This window comes from Xenopus tropicalis, chromosome 5, assembly GCF_000004195.4.
Source record: "Xenopus tropicalis strain Nigerian chromosome 5, UCB_Xtro_10.0, whole genome shotgun sequence".
Lineage (NCBI taxonomy): Eukaryota > Metazoa > Chordata > Amphibia > Anura > Pipidae > Xenopus > Xenopus tropicalis.
In genome coordinates, this window is record NC_030681.2 from 114,829,862 (window position 1) to 114,848,374 (window position 18,513).

Consider the following 18,513-nt stretch of genomic DNA (forward strand, 5'->3'; position numbering starts at 1 on the left):
GCTTTTATCCTTTGCTTACTTGAAGAGTAAGTTGCTTTAACACATTTCCCTGATTTTACATTATTTTGACCTGGTCCAGTGAAAAACACAAAATGTGGATTCTACTGTATCAGAAGCCTTTGTCGAAATCTTAACAAGGTCACTTATTAGGCTTCTTATTGGGCTGGGGGTAAAAAAACATTCCCTGCTGCAGAATTTCTCGTTTTCCACAAAAGTGTGTTCACCTTTAGACAATAGTCTGAATTGAAATTATATTTTATATTTAAATGTTTAGTTTTGAAGCTACAGACCAGGATCAGGGCTGCGAAAAGTCTCTCTTTCTCCTTTCTCTTTGAAAGGGATCGCTAACACCAAATTTCTTTCTGCCCAAACAGGAAGTTGACACTGAACTGGTTACTGGCATGTCTTCTTTTACCTGCTTCATTTGCATTTCATTGTTCCGATTAGCTAAATCTTGCCAGCCAATGGTATCAAAGATATACAAATAAAACAGGATAGGGAAAGTGCCAAGTCCTGGTTTGGGGAGAGAGCAGAGGAGAAAGAGTTCTCTTTTTTTCAATATTTTTCTCACAGGGGCTGTTCAGATTCAGACTATTGAGAACACCCTCTTTAATATAAAAATATCAGCTTATGAATTTATAGAAAGAGAGCACAGGGCATCAACAAAATTACTCTCTGTGCTGTGTAAGCATCAACCTCTGTGAAGCTTTCAACCTAAACTCCATTTCACTTTTAAACAAATCGAATGGTCTTCTGACAGCAGTTGTCATATGTTTAACTCCTAAACTAGGATTTCCTTGTGTATATGCATGACCTCTCACTGATGAGTGGTTGCAGTTTAATGCCTAAGGGTTGGTGGTTCCATTGCAAACAATGATATAATGTCAGACTAGACTATGCATTCACGGAAAGCTGGGCACTTCCCCAGAGCAATATTTCTTGTACATCAGCTTTCCTGCTAAAGAAAGATTTCCTTTATAAAATACCACACTGACATTTTATGCAATGCACTGAGCTGAAATTCTGTATTTGCAGATGCAATATAAATAAAAGCTATATATTTAAGACAGTGTTTATAAAGTGCTTTTATCTTGACTTCCAGCTATCTACTTGTTTGATGCCCTCTCAGGAAAAGCATTAGGTGATGGCAAGCCCCTTACACACGAGGTAGTTTTGTTATGTTTATTTCTTGTGATTAAAAATGCTGCTTATTTTGCTGTATTGATTGTAATTTACTTTGCTTCATAAGATAAATCATGCAGATTCACAAGAGAAGTGCATTAAAATGCAATCTGTAATGAACTATATTGCAAGTAAACTGGACACTCTTCTTTTGCTTGCAAACACTTTGCAGTGTACACCAATTCAGTTAGCCATTAAAGGAATCAGGACAGCGGAACTAGCTTGAGATTACTGCGGGCTTACGATCGTCAGGGAAAATATAAAATCTGAGAGAGAGGTGCCTGAAATAGCTTTATTTCTCTGCAGTTGAGCAGACTATTTTATTGCCTGACACTTTGATATATATACTGGAAGCATTGTGCAGGATATTGATGCAAAAAAGAAAAAGATCCAGTTATCACAGCTAGCTTTCTCTATACACATTTAGTAATATATAGCAAATACTTTATAGAATAAATAACTTGGGCCTATATAGTAAAAGAAGTGTATAGATTTGTTGATACCAATACCAAATACATATTGTTTCAGTTTGCCATTAAAGGAGAGATATTGGATAAATATGGGGAAAAAACCCTAATTTTGTAGGCAATTATGAATAATATATGGTACTGGTTTCACTTTGGGCTACACATGAATCCTATCTCTAAAAATGACCCCTTTATTGGAGCTCCCTATAGATCCTATCACTTCTCTGTTCATGTTTGAAATGAAGGGTGGGCGTGTCCTAAGGTCCCTGCCAGAAGCACAGTAGGAGGGGAAGAGCCAATTACAGCCCTGCACTGACACAAGCAAAGAAAGGCTTCAGTTCCCTATCAGGTCAGCCTAGCTGCTGGTTGGTTTCTATCGTACAGTGCAGTGTGCTGAGAGCCGCCGGCTCCCCTGCATAACCAGAGAATTGAGCCAGCAGGACTAGTGGAGTTTTGGTGGAATTTCTCAATAAATCAGTCTGATACACAACTTTTGTAAGCACAATCCTTCTATATCTGGAGGAGTATAATTCACTGGTACATTCATAATTTTTATAGGATATGTCTCCTTTAAAGGTCTCCATACACAACCGCCTTCCACAGGTTGCAGAAAGCTTGCAGTTTATTCAGTTTCAGCTAGCCATTAATAGTTTAAGGGCACAAGACCCCTTGGATGTGTGTAATATATTATACTTCTGTTAGCCATTATAGCTACAGACATGCATTTCCCCAGCTGTATAATTTATATCAATACATACAATGTTTTCCTAATTAGCTTTATGATATTACCACATGCCTTACCCACCTGACAACTTTTGTTGTTTTAGATTCTTGGGGCCTTTAAAGTTTAAACAAAAAAACTTAGTATTTAAGCCACAAAAACCTAACAGTGAGGCAGCTCTTGCAAGAGCAGTACTGGGCTATGTTCGAATGGCCAATTTATATTTGCTTTCTCGTGTTAAAACACAGCTTATACTATTATGGTGCGGTGCAGTGCCTGTAATGAATAAAAACACCATTTGCCTAGGCCTGAAAATGCAAGCTTTTATAAAATTATGCAATTTGATTTTTAAAGATTTTCTCGTGGGCTCTGCTGCAGTGACTATTGATATTAACAATTAAATAGGACATATTGTGTGAAAAACAATATTGTGTCTATGAATTGTACTTATCTAAATATTGAAGGAATGTGCTTTAAAAAGTTGTGTTTTGGCTGATTTATTGAAAACTTCTCCCAAAACCTTGCTAGTCCTGCCCATCTGTTCCACTTCCTGCTGCCTCCTTTCCCAGGCTGTGCAGGGGTGCCAGCAGCACTCGGCATACTGCACTGTAGGATAGGAACCAATCAGCAGCTAGGCTAACTGATAAGGAACTGAAGCCTGTCTTTGGTTGTCTGACTGCAGGGCTGTGATTGGCTATCCCCCTCCTATTTCTCTACTGGCAGAGACCATTAGGACACGCCCACACCTCCTTTTAAACCCAGACAAGGTGGGAATCTGTAGGGAGCGCCAACACAGGGGCCATTTTTATAGATAGTATTGATTTTCAGACCAAAGTGAAACCAGCACCATATATTATTCATTATTGACTACAAGATTAGAGTTTTTTTTTTGTTTATCCTATATTTGGAAAGTCCAATGCCTCTTGAACGTGCCAATACCAAATATGTATAGTTTTATGGAAATTTCTCACTTTTATAGGTCAAAAAGTCCCAGCAGTACTCTACTAACTTTCCAGAAATCTGCATACTTTAGATTTCAAGCCCAAATATTCTGCTTAGAGTAGGTTTGAATCCAGAATAGGCACAACTGTATTCCCACTCCAAATTACCAAATTGCAATGCTTTTCTAAATGCACCAGTTTTTATAAAAATTTGTGAAATTTTTGAAAAATCGTTTCAAAGCTTCCAGTCTACAGCTTCTTATCTCCCACATATCATTAGTTACTAAGTCAAATAAGGGGAAATATTAATGCAGATGTAAAAATGAAATCCTGTGCAGCCTTTATTTAATTGTTAACTATTTAAGCAAGGAAAATGTCTAATATATATCCTGCACTTTTTCTTGATTACCATCTAGGATTTCATTTATTAAGGGGAACCACTGTATATGTTTGATTCTTTAAAATACATAATTTGTTTGTTTAATGTGTTCCTGCATTTATAATTGTGCTTATTCTAATGATAGCTTTGCACCTAATTCTCAGATATAGAATTGTTCTTGGTATATTGCAGAAGGAAATATTAGAAATAGCTCTTGACCAAGGAGGACCATCTAATGAAAGAAAAATTGCATTCTTTGACAAAAATCAAGATCTGTACATCTGTCCTGTAAGGAATTTTGGAAGAGAACAGAAATCAATTCAGATTGGTAAGTCTTTATGGCATGCTAATGATGGTATTAGAAGAAGTTGTGGAAACTCTAACTCAGGGGTACCCAGACTTTGTCACCCTGTGATCTACTCTTGCCACCTGGCCTCCATCATGAGATCTACTTTAATAAATATAGCACAACGTCTATCATTTAGAAAAAGTATCACTCTTGATGTTTAATACCTAAATACACATTGGAATATATAAATGCAGTGGCAAATTCACATTTAATGCCCACATAACATGATACAAGAACGTTGTCATTTGTATAAGAGAGAGAGAGAGAGAAATAAAAGAGGGAGCCCAACACACCCCATGCACTGGTATTTTGCCCTAAAACATCAGGGTTCCTAGTAAACTGTAATTGCACTATAATTGTTTCTATAAAATTTATACAAACCAAATAACTTGTACTTTGCAATGCTCCCCAAAGGATAGAAAAATACCATAAAAGATGAGGGGAAAAATTGACATCTGGAAACATTTACACCATATTTAATTTCTCATACTTTTATTTTATCTTAAAACTCTGAATGATCTTTGATTGATATATTTATATTATTTAAGAACTGATTGTATTATTGCATTTCCTAGGTGCCTCAGTACACGCGTTAGCCTGGAATGACACATTTAATATGCTTTGCGGACTTCAAGAATACCGTGTCCTGATTTGGTACTATCCCAATGTAGTTTATGTAGACAAAGATCTTCTGCCAAAAACAATACTGGAAAAAGAAGGAAGGTATGAAAATATAGATGGATGGTTACTGTGCAACGTATATAGCATAATTTCTGTCATTGGCGCTATCTTTAAAATCACTCCAAAAAAAAAAAAACAATGTTTTGGAAAACTGAATGTATTATGAGTGTATTACAGTCATGTAACAGAGTAAGTAACCCCATGGTGTTTTTTTCCATTTTTTGACAAATAACAGGCGCCATGGTATAATTTAAATAAACATAAATTCACATTTAACGTTTGTAGAAAATACACTCCTACAAAGCAGCCCAAGAGCAGAATGCAAGATACTGAGAAGAACCCCAGAAATTCATTACCAAACCTACAGGTAGCTCTGGCCACTATCAGTGTCAAACTGCACGAGCCTACCATTAGATAGATAATGGGCGGTGTGCAAAGAGGAAACCTTTGATGTTTAGAAAGAACAGGGCAGATAAGGGCAAGACTAAAGTTTGCCCATGAACACCTAGGCACCAGGACATCTAGACAATGTACTCTGGAAACACAAAGCAAAGATACCATAGAGCCATAGTACCCAAAGTCTTGCTTGATGAAAACTAAAATGACATTTTTACAAGAAGTACCTGATACAAACACTAAAGCATGATGGTAGAAATGTTATGGTTGGTGCTACTTTGCTGCATCAGGGACTGGCTAGCTCACCATTAGCAAATGCCTAATTACAATGCTTAAACTTGTGGAGCAATTCTCAAAGACAACTGTAGATAACCAGATAATATTATAGGTACTGTTTATCTGTTTATAATACTGGAATTTAGAAAATGCCTGCCTCAGAAAAATGTAAAACAATACAGCTATATGATCTGGAATGCTTGGGACCTGATGTTTTTTCAAATAAGGGATCTTTAAGTAATTTGGATCCCCATACCTTAAGTCTGCTAAAAATCATTTAAACATTAAATAAAGCCCATAGGATTGTTTTGCCACTGATATGGATTCATGCAGCTTAGTTACCATCAAGTACGAGTACTGTTTTTTTATTGCAGAAAAAAAAGAAATAGTTTTTAAAAATTAGAATTAATTGCCTCTCTTATGATGGATCTATGGGATTTCTCGGATAACGGATCCCATACCTATGGGAAATTCCTTGTCATATGCAGTGTTAAAACTCCATCTGGTCATACAGTATTGGAGGAAAGTGGTTTTCCTACCCACAGTTAAACTAGGCAGCTTGAACCCAAAAAGAACATTGTATACTGGAAAGTTGGTTCCAAATGCACATAATATACTGGGAAGAAGCATCCACAAGGTAATGTACTTTCCTAACAATATATTACATGGCAGTTTGTAGTACAGTATGTGCTCTGATATCCAGGTCATCTGTGTTATGTGTTATGTGGAATACTGCATTGGTACCACAGTTTTTTCCCAGTGCAGAAATTGCATTTGTTATCTAGGGCATTGCTGTCCACATGCGACGGGCCAGTTATTTCTTATAAAGCATGTTCGAGGAGATAAAATTAAAACTATGTTGTTATACACTGAAGTGTATGGAGCCTTTAAACTGACTGGCAACCATAAAAATCCTTTGGAGGGCCACATCAGGCCCACAGGCTGAACAGCTCTGACCCGGGGCATTCAAATAAAAGCATGTTCTTTAGCATAGTGCATTGGTAACTGGAGATTGATCTGTCTCTGACAGTCTGTTTGTTGTTTTTTTTTTTTTTTTTCTTTTAGTGAGTTCAGCAAATCTCCTCAGATTGTGAGCTTTGTAGGCAACAGAGTGACTATCCGAAGGAGTGATGGCTCACTTATACACACTAATGTATCGCCCTATCCAGCAATTCTTCATGGATATATCAGTTCTTCCAAGTGGGATGATGCAGTGAGACTTTGTAGTTCTGTTAAGGTAAAATATTCTGAAACATCATAAAATAAGTGTTGGGGTGAATTTAGGCACATATTGCTCTGAGCTCAACTCCAATCACCTTATAATGCAAAGCTGATTTGTTATGTGTTCCTTTCTTACAGCATGAGTGTCTAAAGAATTTCATAATTGGTAACATAAAGTATGTGTTAGTTCTTTAAGGTCTACCTTGTTCAAGCCACTTACATATAATTGAAATCGGTCTGACTGGGATGACTAATTTCACACATTTAACTTGTTGTGAGATAAACATTTGGAGAAGCTTCATAAATTAATAGCATAGTATGTTGCTAGGATGAGTTGAAGAATCAGTAGCCTGGGAACTTCCTGGCTGAAAGTTTATAATAAGATATTATACAGAAATTAAGGATTATTTCTCTAGGGGGTTTTAGACCATGGGAGAAGTGCAATATGTTTTTAGATCTGTTTGACTGGGAACAACCTTAGTGACTTCAGGCTGTTTCTGTTAGCTTTGAAAGGAAATTTTGAAACAGTAGGGTGTTAATGAAAGCAATAAGAAAGGTTGTAACCAGCCAGCCAGAGACAGTGGCAGCTTTGGCAAGAGTGAATGCTGTATCACTGACACAGGGAGAATGGAAAGTAAGTACAGGTATAGGATCTATAATACAGAATGCTTAATCATTTAAACAGTATATAAACCCAGTAGTACTGTTTTGCCACCAATATGAATTCATGCAACCTAGTTACCATCAAATACAAGGTACTGGTTTATTGTTACAGAGAAAAAGAAAATCATTTTTAAAAATATTAGAAATATTTGCTAAAAATGGACTGGCTTTCCAGATAAGGGATTCTTTATTTTATTTCCTCTGTATTAAGAAGTGAATTACTTCAGATACGTGTTTTAATGCTTCCATATTGTATTGGAACTCTATTGCACTTCTAATATACCCTTTTTTTTATAGAGGGTTTTTTTTTCTACTTTTATAGTGAACACTAAACACTCCATAAACATGCTAAAGACATGCATGGTACGAGCTTATACAGGAGATTCTCTGACTGTTTACGTGAAATGCTTGGGGCAATTTATAAACTGATAGCGAAGGACTGTACCAATATAGTTATGGCTCTTTAGAGGCAGGTGGGAATTCTTTTCTTGCAAGCCCTGAATTAAATGATGAGTAAGAGGGGGTAGACTATTATGTGTTATTATGATAGGTTGTTTTTTTATCTTAATGTAACAATCACAGCGGTTCTTAGCATGTTGTTCAGGATCGAAAATTGGTTCTAGGGTTAGACTGGCCTAGCAGCTATTAGAGTGAAAGAGATGCCTATATCACGTTTTTATTTGTTATTGATTGTTATTCAGATATAATAGAGAGATGCTTTACATGTTGCCAATATATTGATTGATATATCTTAAGTGTAATTTGAATAGTTACAGGATAATGTGAACAAGGCACTGAGGCCAGATGGAATAAACCTTTGAGAAAATACTGAGAGAACTAGGTTCAGTTTTAGCAAGGCCTCTATTTCTGTTATTCTTAGACTTGCTTTCATCTGGTGTGGTACCAGTGGACTGGAGACAAGCTGATGTCATTCCTATATTTAAAAAGGGATTACTATCTCAGCCTGACAGTTATAGGCCAGCAAGTTGTGGTGGGCAAGTTAATAAGGCTTGTTAAGGGATCACATTTAAAATTATGTTGTAGAGCAGTGCTGTCCAACTGACATGCGGCCCGCGGCCCCCATCTGTGTGGCCCCCCACCTGTCTGGCTGCATTGATGGTTTACCTTTGTGTACGCTTTAAATGGTATCAGTACTGAGATTATCTGGTCCCCTGCATTGCTCACACCTCAGATTCAGGCTGTAATCCCCCGGTATTATTTAATCATGTAATCCCCTGTACTGTTCACACCTTTTAATGCCTTCATTGTTTTCCCCCTGCATTGTTCACACCTCAGGCTCAGGCTGTAATCACCAACATTGTTCCCCTGTTCACACCTCATTCCCTCTGACACATCCAGCATTGTGTCTCTGTATGCTGCCTGTGTGTGCCAAAGGGCAGGCATAGTGTGGCACACATAGGCAGGGGAGGGCAGGAATAGTATGGCACACATAGGCAGGTGAGGGCAGGCATAGTATGGCACACATAGGCAGGGGAGGGCAGGCATAGTATGGCACACATAGGCAGGGGAGGGCAAGCATAGTATGGCACACATAGGCAGGGGAGGGCAGGCATAGTATAGCACACCTAGGCAGGGGAGGGCAGGCAGAGTATGGCACACACAGGCAGGGTAGTGCCTGCTCTATGCCTCCCCTATGCTGCCTGTATGTGCCATACTCTGCCTTCCCTATGCTGCCCGTGTGTGCCATACTCTGCCTTCCCTATGCTGCCCGTGTGTGCCATACTCTGCCTGCCCTACCCTACCTGTGTGTGCCATACTCTGCCTACCCCTATGCTGCCTGTGTGTGCCATACTCTGCCTTCTCTATGCTGCCTGTGTGTGCCATACTCTGTCTGCCCTATGCTGCCCGTGTGTGCCATACTCTGCCTTTTCGTATGTTGCCTGTGTGTGCCATACTCTGCCTTTTCTATGTTGCCTGTGTGTGCCTTACTCTCCCTGCCCTATGCTGCCTGTGTGTGCCATACTGTGCCTGCCCTATGCAGCCTGTGTGTGCCTTACTCTCCCTGCCCTATGCTGCCTGTGTGTGCCATACTCTGCCTACCCTATGCTGCCTGTGGGAGGTAAACCTGGCAGGGGTTTGTTCTGGGAGTTTGTTAGCATTTGGAAATAGCCATAGTAGTGGGGGTGCAGCAGATGAGATCTATTTGGATTTTGACAAAGCGTTTGAGTAGTGCCCCACAAACAACTGCTTTCTAAACAGACCTTTCTAAAGGTCAGTTGGTCTTATTAAAGTTGTTTATACATGGATAGGCAACTGGCTACAGATGAAAGGAAGGTCCATCTAAATATTTGGAAAGGGTTTTTTTTTTCTCTTTTACTGTGAAGTAGTAGTAATACTGGCTGATACATTAGATAGCTTCAAGAAGGGGTTGGATGTCTTTTTTAGCAAGTAAGAAAATACAGTGTTTGGGAAGCTTGCTCATAGTACAAGTTAATCCAGGGACTGGGACAGTTGCCATCTTGGAGTCAGGAAGGAATTTTTTCCCCCTTTTTTTCCCCCTCCAAGGCAAATTGGAGAAGCTTCAGATGGGGTTTTAACAGCTAGACATGATGGTCATGTGTTACTGTGCATAAGCAATAGTATGTAAATCAGTCAACAAAAACATGTCAGTGAGACATAAACTTAATAATAGATATATTTTGCATTTAAATGGGCCTAGTCAAACTAAAACTAGTAGCAGAGCAAATTTGTCATGTAAGATTTAATATCCCTGAAATGCCAATACAGGATACCATAGAAAGTGCCCTACCAACCTGGAAAATACAATAAGAAAATCCAGTCAACACACTGTAGATATTCATATTTGCAAAAGTTATATTTAGCGCAAAAACATACAAAGACCCTTATCAACAGCCTGCAAAAGTCTGAAATTTTACGATGGAAAAATTAAAAATATACATATACGTAGTGTAGCATTTACAGTCTTACGGGGCTGGTACAGTGACTGCATTCACTGACTTTATTTGAGGTTGTATTTGATGTGGGGGCCAAGATGCAGGGTGGGGAACAAGTGCACAGGGGTGGTGAAAATGAACTGTGTGGCAGGGGGTGACTGAGTGGGATTTGCAAATGTGGCAGTGGGCAGGCACGGCTCCAGGCCAGAATGTAGTGTCTTGGCACCAATACTACATGGCCTTGCTCTGCGCTGGATCTCTGTGAAAATTGCACCTGATACACCTCCTAGTCTTTTCCAAAGTCATGTTTTTAACATCATAAAAGGCATTTGTACGTTTATGTCCATACAGATGCTCCTCAACCTCCCCCAGTCTTGAGCACCCATTGTAGCAATGAGACAAGAGGATAGCATCGGTTAAGAGAGTGGCAAGTTCTTCCAAACCTCACTCTCCATTTGACAATATTACTGCCTGCTCATAATGAATCAGCCCTTTTGTGTTCAATATATTGTAGTTGTCCCTGAACCCTGAAAGGGAATTAAATTAAAAAATTGTAGCTGTTCATGCAGTCACATTGCAATCTTAATTTCTGCAGCCTTCTCCTGAATAATCCATTTACTTGCTGCATTATACAAATCAGGCAGTTTGAATTACACGTTATGCCAAGCGCATTGGCACATTGATGTAGTCCTCTTCTGAAAGGTCACCATAGGCCCCTCTGCATAATTTGATTGGATCAGTGCAATTTGGAGGCCAATTTGGGCCCTGATCTGCATATTTGGCAACCTCCCCGTATGTGTGAGTCTGTGTATTTCCACCGTTAGTAAGATCATCAGTTCAGGACATACATATAACTTTTATCTGTCACTCTTGTTTTTTATCACATACACCCAGGGCGTTTATTTTAAGATGCAGGAATGGGGAATGTTATGCCATTACTATGTACTTATGATAGCTTTGTTATAATTAAGTATAAAGTACTTACAGATAAAAATTAAACTAGTCCTAAATAAATATTTGTTTAAATAGGGCAGTATGGGAAATGGCATGGCTGTGTTCTGGAGCCTTCTGTAGAACATGTTTACAAGCCATAATTTCTTCACAGCAACATACAGCAACATCCCTTGTTCTACTTTGGCAGAACAAGGGATAATTCTAAGCCCAAATCTCTCTTCCTACTTCTTTTCCCCTATGTGTATTTTTATTTCCCTCTTTCCTGTCACCGTTTTTTTGTATTTACATTTTTTTTTTAAACATATTAAAGATGTAAAAAAAAAAACAGCAATTTTGTTTCTTCCTCTCTGGCCTTCTGCCGCTCTCTGCTGTTAATTAGAAACTTTACTGACGGGATGCTTCTTTTCTTTCTGCTTCAACACTTTTAGGAGCAAACCATGTGGTCTTGTCTAGCTGCCATGGCCATTGGAAGTAAAGAGTTGACAACAGCACAAGCAGCATATGCAGCAATTGGCAATGTATGGAAAGTACATAATTACTCCCTAAATACCTGTTTTATCTTGATAAGCGTTTTTGTTTTCTGCAGTGTCCTTTATTTTTTTGCAGCTTGATAAAGTTCAGTACATCAATTCCATAAAAGACCTACCATCAAAGGAGTCGAGGTTGGCTAACATCCAGTTGCTCAGTGGGAGCGTTCAAGAAGCTGTGCTTTTACAAGCTGGTCTTATTTACCAAGCCATCCAGCTGAATATTGACTCCTACAACTGGGACAGGTAACTGACTGTAACAAACTAGAACAGAACTCAGTGCTTATAAACAGATACAGAAGTATAAAGTCATATATATATGACTGGATGATAGCCAAAATATAGTGATAAACTTTTCAGCTTTCCGTAATGCTGTGCAAAAAGGATCTTCATATTTACCCATGAATGGACCAAGCAGCAAACAGTACGTTTTGTACCTTATAAAAAAAACAAGCTGATGTCCAAACCCTTTGCTTCTCTAACCAAAAATGATGGCTTAAAGCTGCCAAAGGCAAAATACAATAGAATAAAGATACAGTAAGTTCCTTACCTATTAACTAAAATTAAAATTGTATCCTGAGCAAAGGGGACATCCAAGCTAAAAAGCACTATAGGCTCCAGTGCCTACCCTAGTCTGCCTAAGAATAGTTTTAAATGGAGTTGGTTATTGACCATCTAAAGTAACACAACTATTGAATTGTAATATTTATGAAGTACTGAAGATTATGGAAATACTGAAGGTCAGACTAGGGCAACTCCATAAACAAATGGAAAAGAAAGTCTCAGTTATAAGAAATAGCCTTGCCAAGCTAGGGTTGTTTACACTGATAAAGATGCATTTAATAGCAATTATGATTATTTAATAAATGCTCCATACGATTTGCATGTTCCTTGTTCTTGCAACACCTTGACAAATGGCACAAAAGCAAATGTATAAAGAGCTTCATGGGTACATGATAATTACTCTAGACATGGACTCCACATTCTTGCTTCCCACCATGCCACCCAAATTCTATCAAATTAATTAAGCAACCCTCTAGTTATATGTTAATTCTATGAGAGAGAGAGCATTATTTACCAACTTCATTCAGCCATCAACTGTGGGGAGTCACAGGTTCATCCAGTGCAAAATCACTTGCTTTTAAGCAAAGTGTACAGAATTTCTTATTTCACTTAAACAGTGTGTTTCTGTTTGAAAATTGCTTATATTAGGGGCAAGGATTATATTTGACAAATTCTAAAATGATATCTAAAGCATAGCTATAGTCAAAACATGAACTTGGTTTTAATATATTTAATGCATCTTGGAAGCTTTTTGTTTCTTTGCTAAAATTGCATTTGTGTGTTTTTTTCAGGGCATTAGAGTTAGCAGTGAAACACAAAACCCACGTCGATACTGTTTTGGCATATCGACAAAAGTATCTGGATAACTTCAATAAGAAAGAAACCAACAAGAGATTTCTGCAGTATGCGGAAGGTGTAAGTAGTTTGTGTTGATGAATATGTGTAGCTTTGAACTGTGCAAATGCCCTTCAAATTAAGTCCTTTTAAAATGTGTACATATATTTTAACTGTATGTGGCTCTTTAATGCCTGTGATATTCCCAGAGAAAAGTGCTGCAATCAAATCACCTTTTATTCCTGGGTGTGTTACTTGTTACCTGAGTGTGGGAGGCAAACTCCATGTCCCTTCATATGGCTAGTTTGGCTGTGCCACAGACAGAGCACACTTCTGATACTCTGTAATGATAAGTAGCTGCCAGCAGGTGAAGGTCCTGTCTTTTACTGGGAAGATAATGGGGCCATTGCCTAATAGCAGTCAGTTAAATTAACTTCATACTTAGCGCTATAAATTCACAAAGTCATCCTTTACTTTAAAGGCCAAGATACCTTTATTTATATTTTATATTAAAGGAGGATAAAAGCCTCCCTCCCTGCACCACTTGTGTGGGTTTCTTAGGGGCAGATTTACCAAAATGCTCTGGGACTTTTAGGAGTGTATTTATTAAATGGTGAACTCTAACTTTCACCCACTGATAAATTTGCTTCTGAAAATCCCATAGGAATAACTAGAAAGTGGGTGAATTTTTCTGTGGTGATCTCTACTCTCATATTTTGATAAATCTGCCCCTAAGTGTTACCTTCTTAAAAAGTGCAGAGTTGCACAGCAGGATCGACAGCCAATAACTCACACCGCTTAGGATATTATTCTGTTTGTGGCACAGCAAGTGCAGTTGCAACCAAGTCTGGATTGGAAGGGTGGTTTATGTTGTCCTTTAATATTTAATATCTTCTCTAATATTCCCTTGTTGCTTTGTCTTTCCACACATAAAAGTATTTGACTCAGTTTTTCCTAAACCCCTATTGTTCTCAGGCTGGCTGGTTACAAGTTTGCTTATCATCTCCCTAACCCACCATGGTCTGTCATGATATGAGACGTATGATTGTATATTTTAATTCATAAAGCACTACTTGTGCACACTGCATTGGGAAAAGTGCTAGAAATGAAGTACTTAAGCCATATAATTAACACAATTCATCTTTAATTGGCCTTGAAATAGCCAAACGTCATCAGAGTGCAGCTGGTCAGATTACCATTATTCTCTGTCCTGTATTGCCCATTGGGTATGTAACCTTTAAATGTAGTCGCAGCTTTGCAAACTGGTAGTACAGGTTGAATTGCTTACCCTAATCATATATCCAGCTTCAGTATATATATATAATATATATATATATATATATATAAATAATTTATATCAACAAGATGGTGAATGGGAAGTGAGCACTATTGCCGAGCTGTCAATATGCAGTTAGTGCTAATCTGTCATCATAAGAGAGATTAGAATTTAACATAACTTTTGGAACTCATCCTGTAGTAAAAGGTACTGCATGCTCTTTCTAAGCAGACGTCAGGCCCCATGCTGGGCTCTGTATATTCCGGGACGGCCTTGGCAACTGAAGTCCCCAGCTTCTCTTGCTAAGTCATTTTATGTCAAGACCCAAGTGTCCAATTATTGAAGTTTAGCTTTATCTACAGAGGGAAAGGTAATTTTTTAGCAGTGAAGGCTAGTGCAGACAAAAGGTAGTTGAAAAGGGTGCCTTGGTTTAGCTTGCTAGATGAATGCCAACTCTCTCCCAAGAACACCAATCATGTTCAAGGTAACATATTTTGTATTTATGCTATTTATGTCCCATTAAATAGATTCTGATTCAACACATTTAATTGCATTTAGATCCTGTTTTGGAGCTTATTGATTTAGCACAGGATTTCTGATCGCTCATGTAAACTCATTGTGCTGGATTCTCACTATAGTGTAACATAATGCTTCAGCATGAAATTATCTTATAAATTACTGTTGTTTTGATGCTGTTTTGTAATGCACTTAAAGTGTTAGAACAGAGTTCCTTTACAAATACATTACAACATGTATTGCAACAATAAGTAACGGACTTGTTTTTTTATGGCTAAGCTGCACCTGGGTATCACCTTAGCTTAAGGCAGCGTTTTTCAACCACTGTTCCGCGGCACACTAGTGTGCCGCGAGATGTTGCCTGGTGTGCCGTAGGCAGGGCACCAATGTACTAGGGGGGCACTGCTCTTGGCACCAATGTACTAGGGGGGCACTGCTGCTGGGCACCAATGTACTAGGGGGGCACTGCTGCTGGGCACCAGTGTACTAGGGGGGCACTGCTCTTGGCACCAATGTACTAGGGGGGCACTGCTGCTGGGCACCAGTGTACTAGGGGGGCACTGCTCTTGGCACCAATGTACTAGGGGGGCACTGCTGCTGGGCACAGAGTTAAATTTTTTAACATTTTCTAATGGTGGTGTGCCTTGTGATTTTTTTCATGAAACAAGTGTGCCTTTGCCCAAAAAAGGTTGAAAAACACTGGCTTAAGGATCTCCAACCTCTTTTTTAACTCATCAGCCGCACTCAGCGGTAAAAAGCGTTGAGTTACACACAGGCATGAAAAAAGTTTTTTGAGGATGCCAACTAAGGGCTGTGATTGGCTATTTGGTAGCCACATGTGGACTGTTGGCCTGCAGAAGGCTCTGCTTGGAGTACAACTGTGTCTCTGTGCTTCCAAAACCTGACTCCAAGCCAGAAAAGTAAAAATGAGCATCTGCTTTGGGGCCCCTGGGAGCAACATCAAAGGGGGTGATGAGCTACATGTTGCACAAAAACCACTGGTTGGGGATCACTGTTTAGACACACAATGTTAGTGCCACATAAGCAATGACATCAAAATGCCACTTGTCTGTAGTTGTAAGGTCCACGTTTTAAAAACTTATAAATCTGCTCTGCTTTTTAATCTTAGGCCTTCTTTACACTGATTATATTAAAGTTGGCAACCCAACTTTTTGTTGAATGTTTTTCCTGAGGCTTTGAATGGAGGAATACAGTATTTTGCTTATGACGAAACAAGTGTAAAAACCGTAAACTCAATGGCTTTGATAAACATGCCTGTGCTGGAAAGTCCCACTGTTGTGATGCCCCTGTGCATGGGAATTTGATAAAGTCTCTGATTTACCTGTACCTGCCAATTTTTTTGCACAATTGCTACTTTTACCTGTAGGCCAGTGATCTCCAACCAGTGGCTCGTGAGCAGCATGTTGCTCACCAACCCCTTGGATGTTGTTTTCAGTGCCCCCAAACCAGGGAGTTATTTTTCATTTCCTGACTTAGTGGCAAATTTTGGTGAATAAAAACAAGATTTACTACCAAATAAAGCCCCTGTAAGCTGATAGTGTGCATAGAGGCTGCCTAATAGCCAATCTTAGCCCTTATTTGGCTCCTCCATGAACTTTTATGGTGCTTGTGTTGCTCTCCAAGTCTTTTTACATTTAACTGTGGCTCACGAGTAAGAAAGGTTGGGGACCCCTGCTGTAGGCCATCATGGCCATGCTCTTCATTCTGCTGAAGTATTATACCCCAAGTACTGCGATCAATTTATTATTGATATTATGTGAGGTCTCTGCTAATATTGTTCCTGCTAACCAAGTCACATTCTGGCAGTCTTGGCTGTATTGAGAGCACTGCCTTTCATGCCCTATATCTATGCACACCTTTAATAAATTCTCCATACATTTATTAGGCCATTAAATTCATTTTTTTGTCACTAATGGCTAAATATTGACTTTGTTAAATGCAACTCTCTACCTTACTGTTTCTGACTGTTTTTCTGTTGACTACATTCGTCTTCAGTTGGCATATAATGCATTTTCTGGCACACTGTATCCATCTGCAATGCTCTTTTTTTTTTTTTTTTTTTTTTTTTTAAAGGGATATCTCTTGACATACAGAAGAACATCCATTTTACATACCCTGATTCAAAGTTTTCCTGCATTTTATACCGTTTATATGTTGTTCCACTAAGATATAATCTACGATGCATTTCCCCGATTTTGCATTTTCCAGGATTTGACACCATTATTTTCTAGTCCCCTTAAAAAATGGAAAAATGGGGGGATTCAACTATAGATATTATTTGTCTGTAAATTTGGATATGTTGCAAAATAATTAAAGTGACGCAAGATGCTTTATTTAGAATTATTGTAGTTGGTACATAAGAATGAACTGTACTATAAATCATAAGGGTTTTAAAATTGAATAATTTTTGACTGAAGTGTCTCCCAGAAATAGGAAACCCCTTATTTGAATCTTTATGTAGCCGGGTTACATCTGATGTCCCCCTAGCGGCCCAGCTATGCATTCCATGTCTAGTATATATGAACAGATTATATTTTAGTTAAATATAACGGCTGTAGAGGCATCGGAGCCAGATAATGATCCATTCCATACTTTGTATGAAATGCCTGGTATTTTAGGGTTATTTAGTTGCTCTTTCTGAATAAAACTATTGTTGGACTAAATAAATGCTTTGCTGTTTCCACAGGTCAAAGTAGACTGGGAGAAAATTAATGCAAAAATCGAGATGGAACTCCTTAAAGAAAGAGAGAGAGCGTCTGCTGGTTCCACAGGTGCCACAATGAGAAACAGTATCTCCACCAATCCCTAAATATTCTAGCCATTCATTCCACACAACCTTTTTAAGTTTTGTCTTTAGATACAGCATTTCATTCTGGAGACCAGCAGATGATTGGACTGTGTTATTGTCTATGTGGAATTATTGTTTTGATTAAATACCTTTAATTATGTATCTTTTTATGCATAAATTATTTTTATTGTTAAAAGAATTTCATATTTATAATGTATATTTTACACATTTAAAATTATTGTTATAAATAAAATACTTCTTTATAATATTTTTTTTAATTGCATTTTCTTTCTTTAATTCTTTGCACAGAACTAAGCAGTGTGTCATTTTCCATTGCATAAAAGTTCCTTTTTTTCCAATAAAATTAGATAGAAATACCTATACTTTTGAAGAATGTCAGTATTTATGACATGTTTAACCTTTTTTACCTTTTCCACTTTATCAATAAACAATAATGAGGGCCTGAAAATTGCTATTGCAATGTGAATGGCAAGCAGGGCACTGCAATTCTTGCATCTGGTTTAGTAAGAGTAGTAGGCATCACATAAACTCCTTTTCTCGGTCGTCCCTAGGCAGCACAGGTACAAGTGGGTTAATGCACTCTTCCCTTTAGGAGGCAGGATAGCAAAAGAAAAAAGGGGGCTGGGGACCCTCCCCAGCCTTCCCCTCCCACTTCCCTGCATTAACCCCTCCTCCGACAGTTTTTTGCTATCCTGCTTCCTGGAGGCAGGTAGTGTGGGAGCTCTGCTCCCTTCATTTTTATTTGCTTTATTTTGTTTTTGTTTCTGTTTTTTATTAACTTTTATTTCTAGGTACCTTTGCTTTAGAGGGGTACAAAGCCT

General features: G+C 38.4%; 1 protein-coding gene across 2 annotated transcripts in view; it reads left to right on the forward strand.

Annotated features, from left to right (window-relative positions):
* The window catches only part of ift80 (intraflagellar transport 80), a 53,966-nt gene extending 36,027 nt beyond the window's left edge, over positions 1–17,939 (forward strand). The window contains exons 11-18 of one of the 2 annotated variants that reach the window (XM_012963060.3): positions 1,103–1,167; positions 3,883–4,018; positions 4,615–4,762; positions 6,458–6,629; positions 11,574–11,663; positions 11,752–11,918; positions 13,028–13,151; positions 17,570–17,939. In XM_012963060.3, coding sequence (XP_012818514.1) covers positions 1,103–1,167; positions 3,883–4,018; positions 4,615–4,762; positions 6,458–6,629; positions 11,574–11,663; positions 11,752–11,918; positions 13,028–13,151; positions 17,570–17,692 — 1,025 coding nt within the window. In that variant the 3' untranslated portion in view covers positions 17,693–17,939. The remainder of the gene's footprint in view (positions 1–1,102; positions 1,168–3,882; positions 4,019–4,614; positions 4,763–6,457; positions 6,630–11,573; positions 11,664–11,751; positions 11,919–13,027; positions 13,152–17,569) is intronic. The other variant, NM_001017193.2, reaches the window with a different exon arrangement.
* The last annotated feature ends 574 nt before the right edge of the window (positions 17,940–18,513 follow it).